Raw genomic sequence first — 17,463 nt, 5'->3', positions numbered from 1 at the left:
TGAAGGTCGAACTTTACTACTAGAAGTAACGACTTACCAGGGTTTCTCCTTCCGAGCTGCTCATTTCTGTGCCTTCCTTGCAGGCGCTCGGGATGTTGCTGTGGCACAAACACGACGTGGAGAAGTCCTTGGCCGACTTGGCCAACTTCACGCCCTTCCCGGACGAGTGGACCGTGGAGGACAAAGTCCTGTTTGAGCAAGCCTTTAGCTTCCATGGCAAGAGCTTTGCTCGGATCCAGCAGATGGTACGTGGAACAGACATTGTAGGTCTTCTGAATGCACACACTACGTTATCATCGGCATATTGGAGTTCTGTAACAAACACTAGGTCTTCTGAATGCACACACTACGTTATCATCGGCATATTGGAGTTCTGAAACATTGTAGGTCTGAATGCACTACGTTATCATCAGCATATTGGAGTTCTATAACAAACACTAGGTCTTCTGAATGCACACACTACGTTATCATCGGCATATTGGTGTTCTATAACAAACACTGTAGGCCTTCTGAATGCACACACTACGTTATCATTGGCATATTGGAGTTAACACTGTAGGTCTGAATGCACACACTACGTTATCATCGGCATATTGGAGTTCTATAACAGACATTGTAGGTCTTCTGAATGCACACACTACGTTATCATCGGCATATTGGAGTTCTATAACAAACACTAAGTCTTCTGAATGCGCACACTACGTTATCATCGGCATATTGGAGTTCTATAACAAACATTGTAGGTCTTCTGAATGCACGCACTACGTTATCATCGGCATATTGGAGTTCTATAACAGACATTGTAGGTCTTCTGAATGCACACACTACGTTATCATCGGCATATTGGAGTTCTATAACAAACACTAAGTCTTCTGAATGCGCACACTACGTTATCATCGGCATATTGGAGTTCTATAACAAACACTGTAGGTCTTCTGAATGCGCACACTACGTTATCATCGGCATATTGGAATTCTATAACAGACTAGCTGTGCCCGGCCACGCGTTGCTGTGGCAAAGTGGTGGTGGTATTGGTTAAAGATTGTTGTGTAATTTTTATTTGACATTATTTGTATTTTTTAATTAATTTTATTGTAAGTTATCTTTTTATTTATTATATTTTATTATTTACTTGTATTATTTTTAGTTATTTTCTGTTATTATAGTATTTTATTGTATTAATTTTTTTAGTGTTTTTATTATTTTTTATTGGGTTGCTAGGAGACCAAGTTGGAGGAGCTTAGCCTTCTAACTGGCAGCAATTGGATAAAAGCAATTATTCCTCTCTTTCTAATTAGGACTTTATTTTTCTTTTCTTTTTGTTGTATCAACCTAGAGCCGTGGATGATGGGTTGTGTCGTCAAATGTCAAGGTTGGGAGGCCTGTAGTTATGTTGTTTTGTGGGTCGCCGTGATGCCATCACTCTTTTATATATATAGATGTTGTTGTGATCTTAATTTTAACCAAGATCAGTTGCTGCCAAGTACATGCTCCTCAGTGTGCTACTATGTCTCCTAATGACCGCCATGTGCCACCCATTTCGTAAACTTTTGGCTGCCTTTGTCCACTCACTATTTCTCCGATGTTTCCTCTACAGCTTCCTGATAAACTGATCCCAAGCTTGGTGAAGTATTACTACTCCTGGAAGAAGACCCGGAGCAGGACGAGTGTGATGGACAGGCAAGCCCGCAAGCTCCTGACCAAGAAAGAAAAGGACGACAGGTCAGAGACTGAGCATGAACCGGCCTCACTGGGCTTTGGTTTTGCATCCCAAATCAGGCTGAAACGGAGCCTGGCGATGGGATGGTCCACACATATTCCTTGAAGAGTTAAAAGCGGGAAGTTCTGAAGTTTAAAAAGGGACACATTCCTTTAGAAGCCCTTCTAACAGTTGCGTTTCTCCTACAGCAATGATGAACTGGACGAAGGACGGCAGGCGAGTGAGGGCGAGTTTGACGCTTTGGATCCCAAGAAGGAGGTACGTGGGAAACGGCTTCTCAGGAAGCCCAAATGGGGCAAGGGGACTCCCCTAGCAGTACTTATTGGTCTACTCGCATTTGCACGTTCCCGAACTGCTAGGTTGGCAGAAGCTGGGGCTAACAGCGGGAGCTCACCCTGCTCCCCGGATTCGAACCTGCGACCTTTCAGTCCTCAAGTTCAGCAGCTCAGTGCTTGAACACGCTGCACCATCAGGGGCTCCATACCACTTTACCACTATACCGTATAGCAGGGGTCCCCAAACTAAGGCCCGGGGGCCGGATGCGGCCCTCCAAGGTCATTTACCTGGCCCTCGCCCTCCGTTTTATAATATAATTTTTTATGTCAGTTTTAATAATATTATATATACATATAATATTGATAAAAATATTATAATGTTATACAATATACTAATAATAATACCATATAATAATATTAAATTATATGTTATATATTACATATAATATTACAGTACAGTGGTATAGTTCATTGTATAGTAATATATAATACTAATATTGTGCTATGCTAATAATATAATATATTTTATGTACATACAGCTGCTCTGAGTCCCCTTCGGGGTGAGAAGGGTGGGATATAAATGTAGTAAATAAATGTAGTAAATAGGTAAATGAATAATTTTAGACTCAGGCTCGCCCAAAGTCTGACATGACTTGAAGGCCCACAACAACAACAACAACAACAATCCTGATTAACTTGACCATCTCATTGGCCAGAAGCAGGCCCACACTTTCCATTGAAATCCTGATAGATTTATGTTGGTTAAAATTGTTTTCATTTTTAAATATTGTATTGTTTTTTCATTGTTGTTGTTGTTTTGCACTACAAATAAGACACGTGCAGTGTGCATAGGAATTTGTTCATTTTTTTTTTCAAATGATAATTTGAAATCTGATAATCTATGGAAGAGGCCTAAGTGGAACTCTCTCCCCGGGGCCGTGGTGGAGGCTCCTTCCTTGGAGGCTTTTAAGCAGAGGCTGGATGGCCATCTGTCGGGGGTGCTTTGAATGCGATTTCCTGCTTCTTAGCAGGGGGTTGGACTAGATGGCCCATGTGGTCTCTTCCAACTCTACTATTCTATGATTCTATGATTCTAAGTGAGGCCTAACTGTGCCTGTCCCCTGGGCTGAGTAGGTTGCTAGGAGACCAAGTGGGCAGAGCTTAGCCTTCAAACTGGCAGCAATTGGATAAAAACAATTATTCCTCTCCCTCTGATTAGGACTTTATTTTTCTTTTCTTTTTGTTGTATCAACCTAGAGGCGTGGATGATGAGTTATGTTGTCAAATTTTGAGGTTGGGGGGCCTGTAATTTTGTTGTTTTGTCCGCTGCCCTGATGTCATCACTCTTTTATATATATAAATAGATGTGATCCGCCCTGAGTCCCCTTTGGGGTGAGAAGGGTGGAATATAAATACTGTAAATAATTTTTGTCTGGCTGCAATTTGCTTAGTTCTACTTTATCTGCAGCCTCCTTACCAGAAGCCACTCAACAGCAAACCGGGGCCGGTGAAGAAGGAAGTGCAACTGTCACAGTATCGGCACCACCCGCTGCGCGCCCGCCGGAGACCTCCCAAGGGCATGTACTTAAGCCAAGAGGACATCACTGGGCTGTCTGCCAGCCCGGACATGGCGGCTCTCACCCTGCGGCACTTGGACTCTCAGCTGGTTTCCCTCAAGCGCCAGGTAGGGACACCCAAGTCCTGCCCGTGTTGGTCCCCGACATCAATTTGTTGCCTGTTCCGGCATACAATCCTGGCCTCCTATTTCCACCTCATGCTAGGTACAAAGCATCAAGCAGATCAACAGCAGCATGAAGCAAGTGCTGGATGGTGGAATAGACACACTGCGGCCACCTGAGGTGAGTGTGTATGGAAGCAACCACGTGCTGCACGTCCTGTTGTGGTTTTGAGAGGGGTCGGGAGGACGATGCACAGCGCAGTCTCTTTCTATGATTTCTAGATTCCTCTACAATTTCTGATACGCTCTCTTTTCTCTTGCAGACAAACATCAAGTTTAACTCACGCTGGACAACAGATGAGCAGCTACTGGCTGTGCAAGGTGAGCCTTGGAAGGGATGGCTGGGTTCCTGAAGGGCCCCCGGTGGCACAGTGTGTTAAAGCGCTGAGCTGCTGAACTTGCGGACCAAAAGGTCCCAGGTTCAAATCTCGGGAGCGGAATGAGCGCCTGCTGTTAGCCCCAGCTCCTGCCAACCTAGCAGTTCGAAAACATGCCAATGTGAGTAGATCAATAGGTACAGCTCCGGTGGGAAGGTAACGGTGCTCCATGTAGTCATGCCAATGTTCACATGACCTTGGAGGTGTCTATGGACAACGCCGGCTCTTCGGCTTAGAAATGGAGATGAGCACCAGTCCCCAGAGTCGTTCATGACTGGACTTAACGTCAGGGGAAAACCTTTACCTATTGTGTTGTTCTTTTGTAACATTGTAAGCCACCCCGAGTCCCCGCGGGGAGATGTTGGCGGGGTGTAAATAAATTATTATTATTATTATTATTATTATTATTATTATTATTATTATTATTATTATTATTATTATTATGACACAGAAAACAAGATAGATATGCTGGATTTCGTATCACAAAATCACAAGTCGAACACTTCCCGAGTGTCTAGGACTGTGTGATGTATTTTCGGATGATGCGTGCAGATCCCAGTAGGGTGGCCTTTTGCAGTTGGCAGATCGTGATTTTGTCAATGTCTCTTGTTTCCAAATGCCGGCTGAGATCTTTTGGCACGGCACCCAATGTGCCCATCACCACCGGGACCACCTGCACTGGTTTCTGCCAGAGTCTTTGAAGTTCAATCTTGAGGTCCTGATACCGGCTGAGTTTTTCCTGTTGTTTTTCGTCAATGCAATTGTCACCTGGGATGGCGACATCAATGATCCAAGCCGTTTTCTTTTCCACAACTGTGATGTCTGGTGTGTTGTGTTCCAGAACTTTGTCAGTCTGGATTCGGAAGTCCGACTCCCACAGTATCTTTGCGTGCTCATTTTCCAATACTTTTGTAGGTTTGTGATCCCACCAGTTCTTTGCTGCTGGGAGGTGGTACTTGAGGCATAAGTTCCAATGAATCATTTGGGCCACATAGTTGTGCTTCTGTTTGTAGTCTGTCTGTGCGGTTTTCTCACAGCAGCTGAGGATATGATCAATGGTTTTGTAGGTTTCCTTGCACAGTCTGCATTTTGGGTCATCAGCTGATTTTTCGATCTTGGCCTTGATTGCCTTTGTCCTGATGTCTTGCTCCTGGGCTGCAAGGATCAGGCCTTCTGTCTCCTTCTTCAGGGTCCCATTCGTGAGCCAGAGCCAGGTCTTCTCCTTGTCAGCTTTTCCTTCAATTTTGTCAAGGAACTTTCCATGCAATGCTTTGTTGTGCCAGCTGTCAGCTCTAGTTTGTAGTGCGGTTTTCTTGTACTGGTTTTTTGTCTGCTGTGCTTTGAGGAGTTTCTGATTTTTGACTTCAATCAAAGCAGGTTCTTCACTTTGCTTTACATATTCTGCCAGGGCATGTTCTTCTTCTTTGACTGCTTGTTTTACTTGTAAGAGTCCTCTGCCCCCTGATCTTCTAGGCAGATATAGCCGGTCAACATCACTGCGAGGGTGCAGTGAATGATGAATGGTCATGCGTTTTCTTGTTTTTCTGTCCAAATTGTCCAGTTCCATCTGTGTCCAGTTTATGATGCCAGCAGTATATCTTATGACAGGTATGGCCCAGGTGTTTATGGCCTTGATGGTGTTGCCTCCATTGAGCTTGCTTTTGAGAATTTTTCTGACTCTTTGTGTGTATTCTTTACTGACCACAGTCTTCACATGTTCATGCTTGATGTTGTCCAGCTGTAATATGCCCAGATATTTATAGGCCTCTGGCTGGTGACACTTTATTGTTTGGCCATTGGGCATATTTATGCCCTCACTTTCAATGATTTTCCCTTCTTCAATGCCACTGTTGAACATTTGTCCAAGCCAAACTCCATGCTGATATCAGTGTTAAAAATTCAGACTGGTAGTCAGAGACGATTTCAGTTTCAGTTTTCCCATACAGCTTCAGGTCATCCATGTACATCAGATGCGAAATCTTGTGAGATTTCTTAGATGTTTTATATTATTATTATTATTATTATTATTATTATCATGCTTTTGAAACAAGGCCGTACAGTCCGAAAGACTCACAGCAACTCAGCTATTCATGCTCTTTGCACATTCCAAACATTACAGGATGTGTGACACAAGGGGTGATGTCATCGGAGTTTAACGTTTTTGCTTTTTCCCTTTTCAGCCATCCGTAAATACGGGAAAGATTTCCAGGCCATCGCAGAGGTGATCAGCAACAAAACGGTGGCCCAGGTGAAGACGTTCTTTGTCAGCTACCGCCGCCGCTTCAACCTGGAGGAGGTGCTGCAGGAATGGGAGGCCGAGCAGGACGGAGGGGGGCTGTCGGCATCTGCGCAGGGCGCCTCTCCTCCCCAGGACCACAAGAGCTCCAGCGCATCGCTCGCGAGCAGCGAGGAAGACGACGAGGTGAGAGGCCAGTGCCGGGTGCTTCCCTCCAGTTGTTGCTCGCGAGTTCTTACAGAAGTTGCCGAAGGCTTTCATGGCCGGGATTACAGGGTTGTTGTATGTGTCCGGAATACATACAAGTGGCAGTGGCTCTTTCCTCTGTCCTCGCAGGTGCAGATCACCGCTGTGTCCCGTTCCTCGCAGCAGCAGAACCAGCAGCTTCCGCCGCCGCCTCTGCCCGCTCCACTGCCACTGCCGGCGTCCCCCCGCCCGCCCGTGGCCGCCCTCTCGCAGCCGCCTCCGCTGCTGAGGCCCACTCTCCCCACGGCGCCCACGCTGCACCGCCAACCCCCGCCCCTGCAGCAAGGCCGCTTCCTCCAGCCCAGACTCTCGCTCAACCAGCCGCCGCCGCTCATCCGACCGGCAACCTCGCGACCGGCGCCGTCCCGCGGAGCCCAGCAGCACCCTCCGTCGCTCCTCGGCGGGGCAGGGGAGCACCCTCCGCACCCGCCGCCCTCTGGCAGCTCCCTCTGAGAGTCTCCCGTCTACACAGGGTTGGTATGGCTGTTGGTGGGGAGGAGGAAGAAGAGAACTGACGCTCCCAGGGGTCTGGCCCCAGGTTATGTAGCACCCAACTCCAGTTCTTACTTACGTACACTGGGGTGAGGTTTTTCATTTTCCGGGGTTGGGGGAGGGACGCGATTAGGGCTAGTAGTGTGGGCGATGGATTATGTTTACACCTCTGCAGGATTGAATTGCATCAGTGCCTGTGTGGAAAGAGGGAGGGAAGTGGGGGGGACGGGGACAAGGGTGGTTGAGTTGGGCCATGGGTGGAATTTGGGGGGTGGGTCGGAAGAGAGAAAGGGATGAACAACGTGCTCCTGATCCAACTGGGCTGGGAGGAAGTCCCTAAGCAAAGAGTAGCAGGAAGAGAAGGAGCCTTACAAGGGTTACACAGAGATTGTGAAGATGGAGTAGGAAATGAAGCACATGGGGGGGGGGGGGGGTGGCAGGGGGTCCGGGGGCAGCCTGAAGGGAAGAAAAGGGCTCTCCTACGTCTACGCAACCCTCTCACGGCTAGGTCTCTGGCGGGGTTGCTTTTTTAAAGGGGTCCGGAAGGCATTTTGGAGGGGTCGGGTGGGTGGGCGGTGCTCACGGAACATTTTCAATAAAGGTATTTTGTTACAAATGGCTGGTTTTTCTAACTTGAGCAAACAAAGAGCAAAGATTAAGATGTTGTGAAACCTTTCATGGCTGGAATCGCTGGGTTGCTGTGAGTTTTCTGGGCTGTATGGCCGTGACTCTCATTCCTCGCTTTTTGCTCCTGGACACTTGCTTCAACTTTCAGAATTTAATGTGAACTTCTCTCTTGTCCCTCTGGTTCTTGTACGCCACTGAAGAATTTCGCCTGTGTTGTCCAGGGCTTTCATGGCTGGACCCACTGGGTTGCTGTGAGTTTTCTGGGCTGTATGGCCTTGACTCATTCCTCGCATTTTGCTCACTTGCTTCAACTTTCAGAATCTAATATGAACTCTCTCTTGTCCCTCTGGTTCTTGTACGCCACTGAAGAATTTGGCCTCTGTGTTGTCCAAGACTTTCATGGCTGGACCCACTGGGTTGCTGTGAGTTTTCTGGGCTGTATGGCCATGACTCATTCCTCGCATTTTGCTCACTTGCTTCAGCTTTCAGAATATAATGTGAACTTCTCTCTCTTGTGCCTCTGGTTCTTGTACGCCACTGAAGAATTTGGCCTCTGTGTTGTCCAAGGCTTTCATGGCTGGACCCACTGGATTGCTGTGAGTTTTCTGGGCTGTATGGCCTTGACTCATTCCTCACATTTTGCTCACTTGCTTCAACTTTCAGAATATAATGTGAACTTCTCTCTCTTGTGCCTCTGGTTCTTGTACGCCACTGAAGAATTTGGCCTCTGTGTTGTCCAAGGCTTTCATGGCCGGACCCACTGGGTTGCTGTGAGTTTTCTGGGCTGTATGGCTATATTCCAGACATTTCACCCCCATCAGTGGCAGGCATCCTCAGGGGTTGTGAGGTCTCTTGGAAAATACACAAGTGGGGTTTTATATATCTGTGGAATAATGCCCAGGTGTGACTGGTCTCAGTCCATTGTTGGTGGGGGTCACAGTATCAGTGAAGACACTGCAAGTCCCATTATTCGTGGCAAGTGTGGTCCAGATCCATCATGGGTTCGGTTAAGAGTGCTCTCTGGATGTAGGTCAAGAACAACTCTTGTAAATCATGGTGAATTCTAACCTCTTCAGTTGCTGATCAATTCATCTGTTAACTGCGTGCCATAGGAAAGGGTTAAGGGAGAGGCAGTGGGCGGAGTCATGCAAATTAAGCAACCCTCAGATGTTCATTCTGGAGGAAAAACAGAACATCTAGGATGAAATTGTCCCCGCAGGAAAGCCTTCACTTGGGTGGGGGGCAGGATGGTGTTTGTGGAGGACGCTGGCAGGACTCTTGGACATGTTCACGGCGCTCGCTATAACCTGCAATGTCAGTGGAGGGAGGATCATTGCCAAACAAGAAAACAGGAAACCAAGGTCACCCAGGTGCTTTCTGGAAAGTTTTAATCTAGAACCTGTAAAACTACATCAAACGGCAGCATCCCTAGAGGGAAAGGAAGGGGAACGAACCAAAAAAAATAAAATAAAAGGGGGAGGGGAGGGCAAGAGGGGAGGGACATGATTTTTTTTCTCTTTTAAAAAAGGCATTTTGTGATCAGAATCAAAACGAGAAAAAAATTAAACCACTCACAAAACCGAGGTATCAGTACAGTTATATACAAACCGTGTGTGTGTGTGTATATAAAATGGTGGCAGGGCGGAAGGAGCTCAGCAGACACCGGGGAGGAAGGAGGGCGATCACCCAGAAAATGGTTGCAAATACATTCTCGAGTGGCGATATGGCAATGAAAGAAACGGGAACGGGGAGAGGGGCCGGGAACTAAGAAAGGGAACTGCAGCGCCAGGGTCCCATGTTTCTCTTGTGCTTCGGGGCAGGCCGCACTCTCCGTGTTTGGAGAGCAGGAAAGAAGGCCACATCATCTTTGGAGCTATAAATCACTGTACCTTAGGTCACGGTCAACCTGACCGATCGATCGGGATGCTAGTTCTCAGAGACCTCTCCAACTTGCACCTAAGTGTCAGCGCAGCTTGCGGGCGTAGATAAAGGGGTTATCGTCTAGATATGGTCCTCGAGAAGCCTGCTCTACAACGAGAAGGGGAATGCTTGTTCGTAATTGTCAAAGCCACCCTTGAGCTTGGAGGTAAACAAAGAAGGTGGGACTGAGCGAGGCGGAAACATGCTGGCAGTCACTCTATGATGGGGAAGGCTCCGAGCTCGGAACGGATACAAGCGTTCCCCACCAAAGCAGCTGAGAGAGGACCACGATGCTGGGCGACCTAGAATAGCATCTCAAGTGGACAGGGACGGGCTCTAGGAACCAAGAAATGCTTACATCCTAGAGGCCGATGACATCCGGGGAAGGGAACAACCCTAAGTGATTTGGCCTTGTAGGCGGACCCCACATGTCCCCGCACATATCTTTGTCGGCAACGGCGGGGACCATTGGCTCCCTCCTTGCTAAACACGGAAGGCCTCAATTGAGGCCTAGCTCTTCTTGCAAGGACTCGCAAGAAGAGCTAGGCCTCAGTTGAGGCCTTCCGCGTTCAGTGAGGACTCGCGAGAAGAGCTAGGCCTCAGTTGAGGCCTTCCGCGTTCAGTGAGGACTCATGAGAAGAGCTGGGCCTCAGTTGAGGCCTTCCGCGTTCAGTGAGGACTCATGAGAAGAGCTGGGCCTCAGTTGAGGCCTTCCGCGTTTGGCAAGGAGGGAGCCAATGGTCCGCGCTGCTGCCGGGAGGGGGGGGGGGGGAGGGGGCTCGACAGCGCCCCCGGGGACAATGCACCACAAGCTTACATTGTCCATTATGTTGGTCTGGCTCTGGGAACGGGCAGATGGAGAAATGGATGCTACCTCCTTTCCAGAGAAAAGAGCTAGCATCCTCCTTTCCAGGCAAGGAGAAGGACGGTAAGCTAAGGACGGTAAGCTCAGGACGGCCCAACTTTAAGGTCCTGGCCACAACAAAAGCAAAGAAGAAACACCATCCCTATGGTCACACCTTTGTCCATCACTGGTCTGGGAAGAGAAACCCAACTGGGAGCAGTAATAACAGTAATGTCCAAACGGAGAAGCCTCGATGATCCAGGACGACACCCCACCACCCCAACGAATGCAAAAGAAAAGAGGGACACAAAGGCATGGGGAGGGAGCTCGAGCAATGGAAGGGGCGCATCTTCTCTCTCTTCCTTTTGGTAAAATTTAAAACCCTGTCTCATGTGCACAAAAGAAGAAAAGAGGAAAGTACCATAGTCGCCACGGAGACCAAAAGGGATGCCCCCAACACAGTCACTATAGAGACCAACAGCCCTTGGTATGCTCCCACTACTGTTGCCACGGAGACGCCACGGAGACCGGCTGGGTGGCTGCCAACCACTACCCCATGCGCTCCATTTCCATGGAGATCCAGCAGTGCAGGGAGGGGGGAGGAGAGGGAGGGAGGGAGGGAGGGGTGGACGCAACACCCATCCATCCATCGGTCTCGCCGCGCCTCCCCCGACCTCTCGAGTCCTGCACCAGGGTATCGAAAAAATAAACCCGACCAGAGTTGAATTGCTTGACTCCTAAACCCCACTCCATGCGCGTGCAGGCCGGGCCCCCGCCCCGCCCCGCCCCGCCCCCCCTCGGGGCCTGTTAAAGCTTCAGTTCGTTGGCGATTTTGGAGGCAATGTTCTTGAAGGCCATGGAAGTGCCCGATATCCGCTTGAAGCGGACGCCGTTGAGCGAAAGGCGGGGGAGCTTGCACACCTCCATCTCCCACTGCACAAAGGCCTCGTGACCCGGCGCGCCGTGCATGCACAGGAGCATGTACTTCTCCTGCAGCTCGCACTGGCAGTTGTTAGCGTCCAGCACTTTCCGGATCTCCTTCATCATCTCGTTGGGCTCCATGGAGCTCGTCGTCTTCATGCTCCAGGTGAAGCGCAGCGAGCGGGGCTTGGCCTCCCTGTTCTCGTCCCGATCCTTGTCCCCGCTGCCGCCCACCATGTGAGGCCTGGGTGAAGGGGAGAAGCCACAGTGAGCAAAGGAGAAAGAAGCCTCTCGTCCAAGCTTTCCCTGGGTTACTGGGAGTTTCCCAGGCTGTATAGCCATGCTCCAGAAGCATTCCCTCCTGACGTTTCACCCACATCCACGGCAGGCATCCTCAGAGGTTGTGAGGTCTGTCGGAAACTAGACAAGTGGGGTTTATCGACCCGAATATAAGCTGAGGCACCTAATTTTACCGCCCACTGTTTACTAAACCCAGGTTCTTCTGACCAGTTGTACCTGTTGGTTAACTCCTTGACATAGCCTCAGAGTTCACCCCAGTTTAAGGCTCTTCCCATGACCTTGTAGCACCTTAATCTTCCTTCTTGTTTACAAGTTCCACTCTGCACTTTGCCCAGCTCATTTTATGTTTTTATTGCTGTGCTTTTCATGTGTTTTATAATGATTGTGATTTTTAATGCCTTTTAAATTTATTTGTGTGTTGTTGTAAAAGTGTATACTGTATGCTGGTTTTATATCTGTAAGCAGCCCCGGGTCCCTCTGGGGAGATGGTGGCGGGGTACAAAAATAAAATTAGTATGATCATTATTATAATTTTATCACAAGAAAACTGGGAAAACATAAGACTCCAGTATAAGCCGAGAGGTAAATTTCAGAAATAAAAATAGAAACTAATAAAATTACATTAATCGAGGCATCGGTAGGTAAAATGTTTTTGAATATTTGCATAAAACTCTTAATTTAAGATAGTAAAGGTAAAGGTTTTCCCCGTTATGTCTGACTCTGGGGGTTGGTGCTCATCTCCATTTCTAAGCCGAAGAGCTGGCGTTGTCCGTAGACACCTCCAAGGTCATGTGGCTGGCATGACTGCATGGAGCGCCGTTACCTTCCCGCCAGAGCTGTACCTATTGATCTACTCACACTCTGGGGGTTGGTGCTCATCTCCATTTCTAAGCCGAAGAGCCGGCGTTGTCCGTAGACACCTCCAAGGTCATGTGGCTGGCATGACTGCATGGAGCGCCGTTACCTTCCCGCCGGAGCTGTACCTATTGATCTACTCACGTTGGCATGTTTTCGAACTGCTAGGTTGGCAGGAGCTGGAGCTAACACCGGCCGCTCCCGCCGCTCCCGAGGTTTGAACCTGTGACCTTTCAGTCTGCAAGTTCAGCAGCTCAGTGTTTTAACACACTTCGCCATTAGGGCTCCTTATCTAATTTAAGATAAGACTGTCCAACTCTGATTACTGTATATACTCGAGTATAAGCCTAGTTTTTCAGCCCTTTTTTTAAGACTGAAAAAGCCCCCCTTGGCTTATACTTGGGTGAGGGTCCTTGTTGGCTTATATTTGGGTCAGCTTATACTCGAAAATATATGGTACATTTATTATTTTTCTCCATTATTATTGGTATTATTACATTTACTATTTTTCTCTATTATTGTTGCTACTATTACATTTATTTTACTCTATTTTTATTATTATTAATACATTTATTATTTACTCTGATATTATTACATGTATTATTTTCCTGTATTTATTACAGTAGAGTCTCACTTATCCAACACTCACTTATCCAACATTCTGGATTATCCAACGCATTTTTGTAGTCAATATTTTCAATATATCGTGATATTTTGGTGCTAAATTTGTAAATACAGTAATTACTACATAGCATTAATGTGTAATGAACTACTTTTTCTGTCAAATTTGTTGTATAACATGATGTTTTGGTGCTTAATTTGTAAAATCATAACGTATTTTGATGTTTAATAGGCTTTTTCTAAATCTCTCCTTATTATCCAACATATTCACTTATCCAACATTCTGCCGGCCCGTTTATGTTGGATAAGTGAGACTCTACTGTATATACAGTAATACTAATTTTATGCTATACTAATAATATGATATATTGTATATACAAATAATATTGACAATAATATTATAATGTAATACAATATAATAATAATACACTATTGTAATAGTATATTATACATTACATGTAATACAGAATCTACTGTATTATTATTATTATTATTATTATTATTACTTTTACATGTACAGTAGAGTCTCACTTATCCAAGCTAAACGGGCCGGCAGAAGCTTGGATAAGCGAATATCTTGGATTATAAGGACTGATCAAGGAAAAGCCTATTAAACATCAAATTAGGTTATGATTTTACAAATTAAGCACCAAAACTTCATGTTATACAACAAATTTGACAAAAAAAAGTAGTTCAACACGCAGTAATGTTATGTTGTAATTACTGTATTTACGAATTTAGCACCAAAATATCACGATATATTGGAAACATTGAGTACAAAAATGGCTTGGATAAGCGAAGCTTGGATAAGTGAGACTCTACTGTATTACTTTATTCTATTAATATTCAAAGGATACATAAGCACATTTACATAGAAGAAGATGAGAATAATAATTTGATCAGAATTTCCTTTCACAATTCCCAACTAAGGATTTCCCCAGGCAGGAAGCAGTTAGGCCTTGAAGATGAAAGGCTTTCCGATGCTAATCAAGGTGATTAACTGCAACGTTCACACCTGCCCCCAAGAGACAAAAAGTTATTTCTCCCATCCTGGACCTTCCACAGATATATAAACCTTTGTCTAGTTTCCAATAGACCTCACAAGTTCTGAGGATACCTGCCATAGATATGGGGGGAAGGTCAGGAGAGAATGCTTCTGGAATATGGCCAGACAGCCCGGAAATCTCACAGCAACCCAAAGCAGAAGTGCCCGGCCCACCCCTCCCAGCCTGACTGGCAAGAGAGATCTAGAGGAGAGACAGAGAAGAGGAAGAGAGAGGAGGAGGACTGTGAACAGTCAGGAACACAGGCAGAGGGATGTGAGGAAGAGGAGGCGCCAGGGAGCAGTCGGAGAGACAGACCGAGAGGAGCAGAGTCTTTCCCAGAGCCCACTGGCCCGGGCTGGGTCTCACCTGAGGGTCTCCACGCGGTCTTTGCTTTCGGGCTCATGCAGGGTCCTCAAAAAACAGAGCGGGAGAGAAGAAGTCAGGCATCCTCCAGGCAGCTGCTCCTACTCCTGCTCTCCGTTTCTCCCAAAGGGGCAGGGATACGGGGACCTTCCATTTGGGGGGATTTTGGGGCTCGAGAGACCTAGGAGGGCCTGGGCATGCAACACTCCCACTTGGCATGCAGTTGGCCAACACCGTGCCAGCGAGGAGGCAGACACAGCCAGCCTCTGGAAGACGGCATGCAACAAAAGCTACGTCCCGCCAGTCCATCGCTACAAGCAGAAGCCATTTCCAAGTGGGGTGGGGTGGGGGGGAGGTGGGGCTGCCGGATATCGGATGAAATGTCTCAGCCGTGAACTAAGAAATTCTTGGTTCACATCTCATGGGGAACTGGACATGCTGGGTGGGAACAATGGAAGGTGTAGTCCAGGGATTCCCAAACTTATTTGGCCTCCCACCCCCTTTTTGGAAAAATTATTACTCAGTGCCCTTGGGAAAGGAGGCGTGGCTTAGAGGGGTGGGCGTTGCTCCTGCTCAAGAGGGCGGGGCTGAGCCTCTCCCCTAGTCCAAGATGCAGGGCTGGGAGGGGGAGGTGGGCGTGGCCACCAATAGGACTGGGATGGGTGGAGTTACGAGCTCTGAGGCAGAGCTGAGTTTCTATATCTGTTCTGCGGCAACTGCCAGGACACAGGGGGCGGGGCCTCTTCCTGAGTGCCTGACGGGGATGAACCTCTATATCCCGCCCCCGTGTTCTAACAAGCGCCTCAGGGGAGGTATATAGAGGCTCAGCCCTGTCTCATGCTCTTGGGAAGAGGCCCCGCCCCCACCCCTAGCCCTGCCCTTTAGTCCTAAAAGGCCTCTCAGGAGAAATATAGAGGCTCAGCCCTATCTCGTGCTCTTTGGAAGAGGCCCCGCCCTCACCCTAGCCCCGCCCTTTAGTCCTAAAAGGCCTCTCAGGAGAGGTATAGAGGCTCAGCCCTGTCTTGGGCTCTTGGGAAGAGGCCCCGCCCCCTCCCCTAGCCCCGCCCTTTAGTCCTAAAAGGCCTCTCAGGAGAGGTATAGAGGCTTAGTGCTGTCTCTCGCTCTTGGGAAGAGGCCCCGCCCCCTCCCCTAGCCCCGCCCTTTAGTCCTAAAAGGCCTCTCAGGAGAGGTATAGAGGCTCAGCCCTATCTCGCGCTCTTTGGAAGAGGCCCTGCCCTCACCCTAGCCCCGCCCTTTAGTCCTAAAAGGCCTCTCAGGAGAGGTATAGAGGCTCAGCCCTGTCTCGGGCTCTTGGGAAGAAGCCCCGCCCCCTCCTCTAGCTCCGCCCCCTGTGTCCTAACAGGCACCTCAGGGGCTCAGCCCTGTCTCCAGCACTTGGGAAGAGGCCCCACCCCTACCCCCAAATGCATCTGTGGCCATCCCTGCCCCCCTAGATCACCTCAGCGCCCACTTTGGGAATCACTGGTGTAGTCCAACCCATCTGGAAATACTATCTCAAGTGCAGCTGGGAGGACACGTCAAGCATGGACACACTCCCTTCCTTTGTCTTCTCTGCCTCCCACAACCAGAAATTACAACAGCAAAGGATCCCATTAGGGAAGAACTTCTCCCACTTCCCAGGATAGCAAATAGGTCAGTCTTCAAGAAAAGCTCCCCTCTGTAGTCTGATGCTCTAAAGCACCCCTCATGTACGTGAAGGTGCTGGAGCAGGTGGGATATGAGGGCTCTCAACCGCAGTGTGCCTTCTTCAAGCTGTCCTCCCGGCACAAGGACATGGCTGCAAACACCGTCCTTATGCTAGGAGGAAGGTGAGACATGCGGTGGCTGAGAGCACTCCAGAGGGCTCTCAGTTGCTGCGTGCCTTCTTCAAGCCGTCCTCCCGGCATAAGGACAGGGCTGCAAACACCGTCCTTATGCTGGGAGGAAGGTGAGACATGCAGTGGCTGAGAGCACTCCAGAGGGCTCTCAACTGCTGCGTGCCTTCCTCAAGGCGTCCTCCCGGCATAAGGACAGGGCTGCAAATACCGTCCTTATGCTGGGAGGAAGGTGAGACATGCAGTGGCTGAGAGCACTCCAGAGGGCTCTCAACTGCTGCGTGCCTTCCTCAAGGCGTCCTCCCGGCATAAGGACAGGGCTGCAAATACCGTCCTTATGCTGGGAGGAAGGTGAGACATGCAGTGGCTGAGAGCACTCCAGAGGGCTCTCAACTGCTGCGTGCCTTCCTCAAGGCGTCCTCCCGGCATAAGGACAGGGCTGCAAATACCGTCCTTATGCTGGGAGGAAGGTGAGACATGAGGTGGCTGAGAGCACTCCAGAGGGCTCTCAACTGCTGCGTGCCTTCCTCAAGGCGTCCTCCCGGCATAAGGACAGGGCTGCAAATACCGTCCTTATGCTGGGAGGAAGGTGAGACATGCAGTGGCTGAGAGCACTCCAGAGGGCTCTCAACTGCTGCGTGCCTTCCTCAAGGCGTCCTCCCGGCATAAGGACAGGGCTGCAAATACCGTCCTTATGCTGGGAGGAAGGTGAGACATGCAGTGGCTGAGAGCACTCCAGAGGGCTCTCAACTGCTGCGTGCCTTCCTCAAGGCGTCCTCCCGGCATAAGGACAGGGCTGCAAACACCGTCCTTATGCTGGGAGGAAGGTGAGACATGCAGTGGCTGAGAGCACTCCAGAGGGCTCTCAACTGCTGTGTGCCTTCCTCAAGGCGTCCTCCCGGCATAAGGACAGGGCTGCAAACACCGTCCTTATGCCGGGAGGAAGGTGAGACATGCAGTGGCTGAGAGCACTCCAGAGGGCTCTCAACTGCTGCGTGCCTTCCTCAAGGCGTCCTCCCGGCATAAGGACAGGGCTGCAAACACCGT

At 48.8% G+C, this 17,463-nt stretch overlaps 3 protein-coding genes across 13 annotated transcripts in view; 1 reads left to right on the top strand and 2 right to left on the bottom strand.

The window, feature by feature from the left end:
• LOC134294347 (uncharacterized) overlaps positions 1–6,295 on the bottom strand; it is a 38,243-nt gene extending 31,948 nt beyond the window's left edge. The window contains exon 1 of the mRNA XM_062965149.1: positions 38–6,295. Within this exon, the coding sequence (XP_062821219.1) occupies positions 4,625–5,968 (1,344 nt within the window). The 5' untranslated portion in view covers positions 5,969–6,295 and the 3' untranslated portion in view covers positions 38–4,624. The remainder of the gene's footprint in view (positions 1–37) is intronic.
• Positions 1–8,218, top strand: part of rcor2 (REST corepressor 2) — a 47,790-nt gene extending 39,572 nt beyond the window's left edge. For both annotated transcript variants that reach the window (XM_062965148.1, XM_003228689.4), the window contains exons 5-12: positions 84–245; positions 1,598–1,722; positions 1,909–1,978; positions 3,464–3,679; positions 3,777–3,854; positions 3,997–4,054; positions 6,291–6,532; positions 6,683–8,218. In XM_062965148.1, the coding sequence (XP_062821218.1) occupies positions 84–245; positions 1,598–1,722; positions 1,909–1,978; positions 3,464–3,679; positions 3,777–3,854; positions 3,997–4,054; positions 6,291–6,532; positions 6,683–7,045 (1,314 nt within the window). In that variant the 3' untranslated portion in view covers positions 7,046–8,218. The remainder of the gene's footprint in view (positions 1–83; positions 246–1,597; positions 1,723–1,908; positions 1,979–3,463; positions 3,680–3,776; positions 3,855–3,996; positions 4,055–6,290; positions 6,533–6,682) is intronic.
• An 864-nt stretch (positions 8,219–9,082) lies between these two features.
• mark2 (microtubule affinity regulating kinase 2) overlaps positions 9,083–17,463 on the bottom strand; it is a 134,898-nt gene continuing 126,517 nt past the window's right edge. For 6 of the 10 annotated variants that reach the window (XM_016998128.2, XM_062965141.1, XM_062965144.1 and 3 more), the window contains 2 exons: positions 14,585–14,629; positions 9,083–11,640 (listed from right to left, as the gene is read on the bottom strand). In XM_016998128.2, coding sequence (XP_016853617.2) covers positions 11,283–11,640; positions 14,585–14,629 — 403 coding nt within the window. In that variant the 3' untranslated portion in view covers positions 9,083–11,282. The remainder of the gene's footprint in view (positions 11,641–14,584; positions 14,630–17,463) is intronic. The other 4 variants (XM_062965142.1, XM_062965143.1, XM_062965146.1 and 1 more) reach the window with 1 other exon arrangement.

This window comes from Anolis carolinensis, unplaced genomic scaffold, assembly GCF_035594765.1.
Source record: "Anolis carolinensis isolate JA03-04 unplaced genomic scaffold, rAnoCar3.1.pri scaffold_14, whole genome shotgun sequence".
Classification (NCBI taxonomy): Eukaryota; Metazoa; Chordata; class Lepidosauria; order Squamata; family Dactyloidae; genus Anolis; species Anolis carolinensis.
This window is presented reverse-complemented; position numbering and strand designations above follow the sequence as displayed.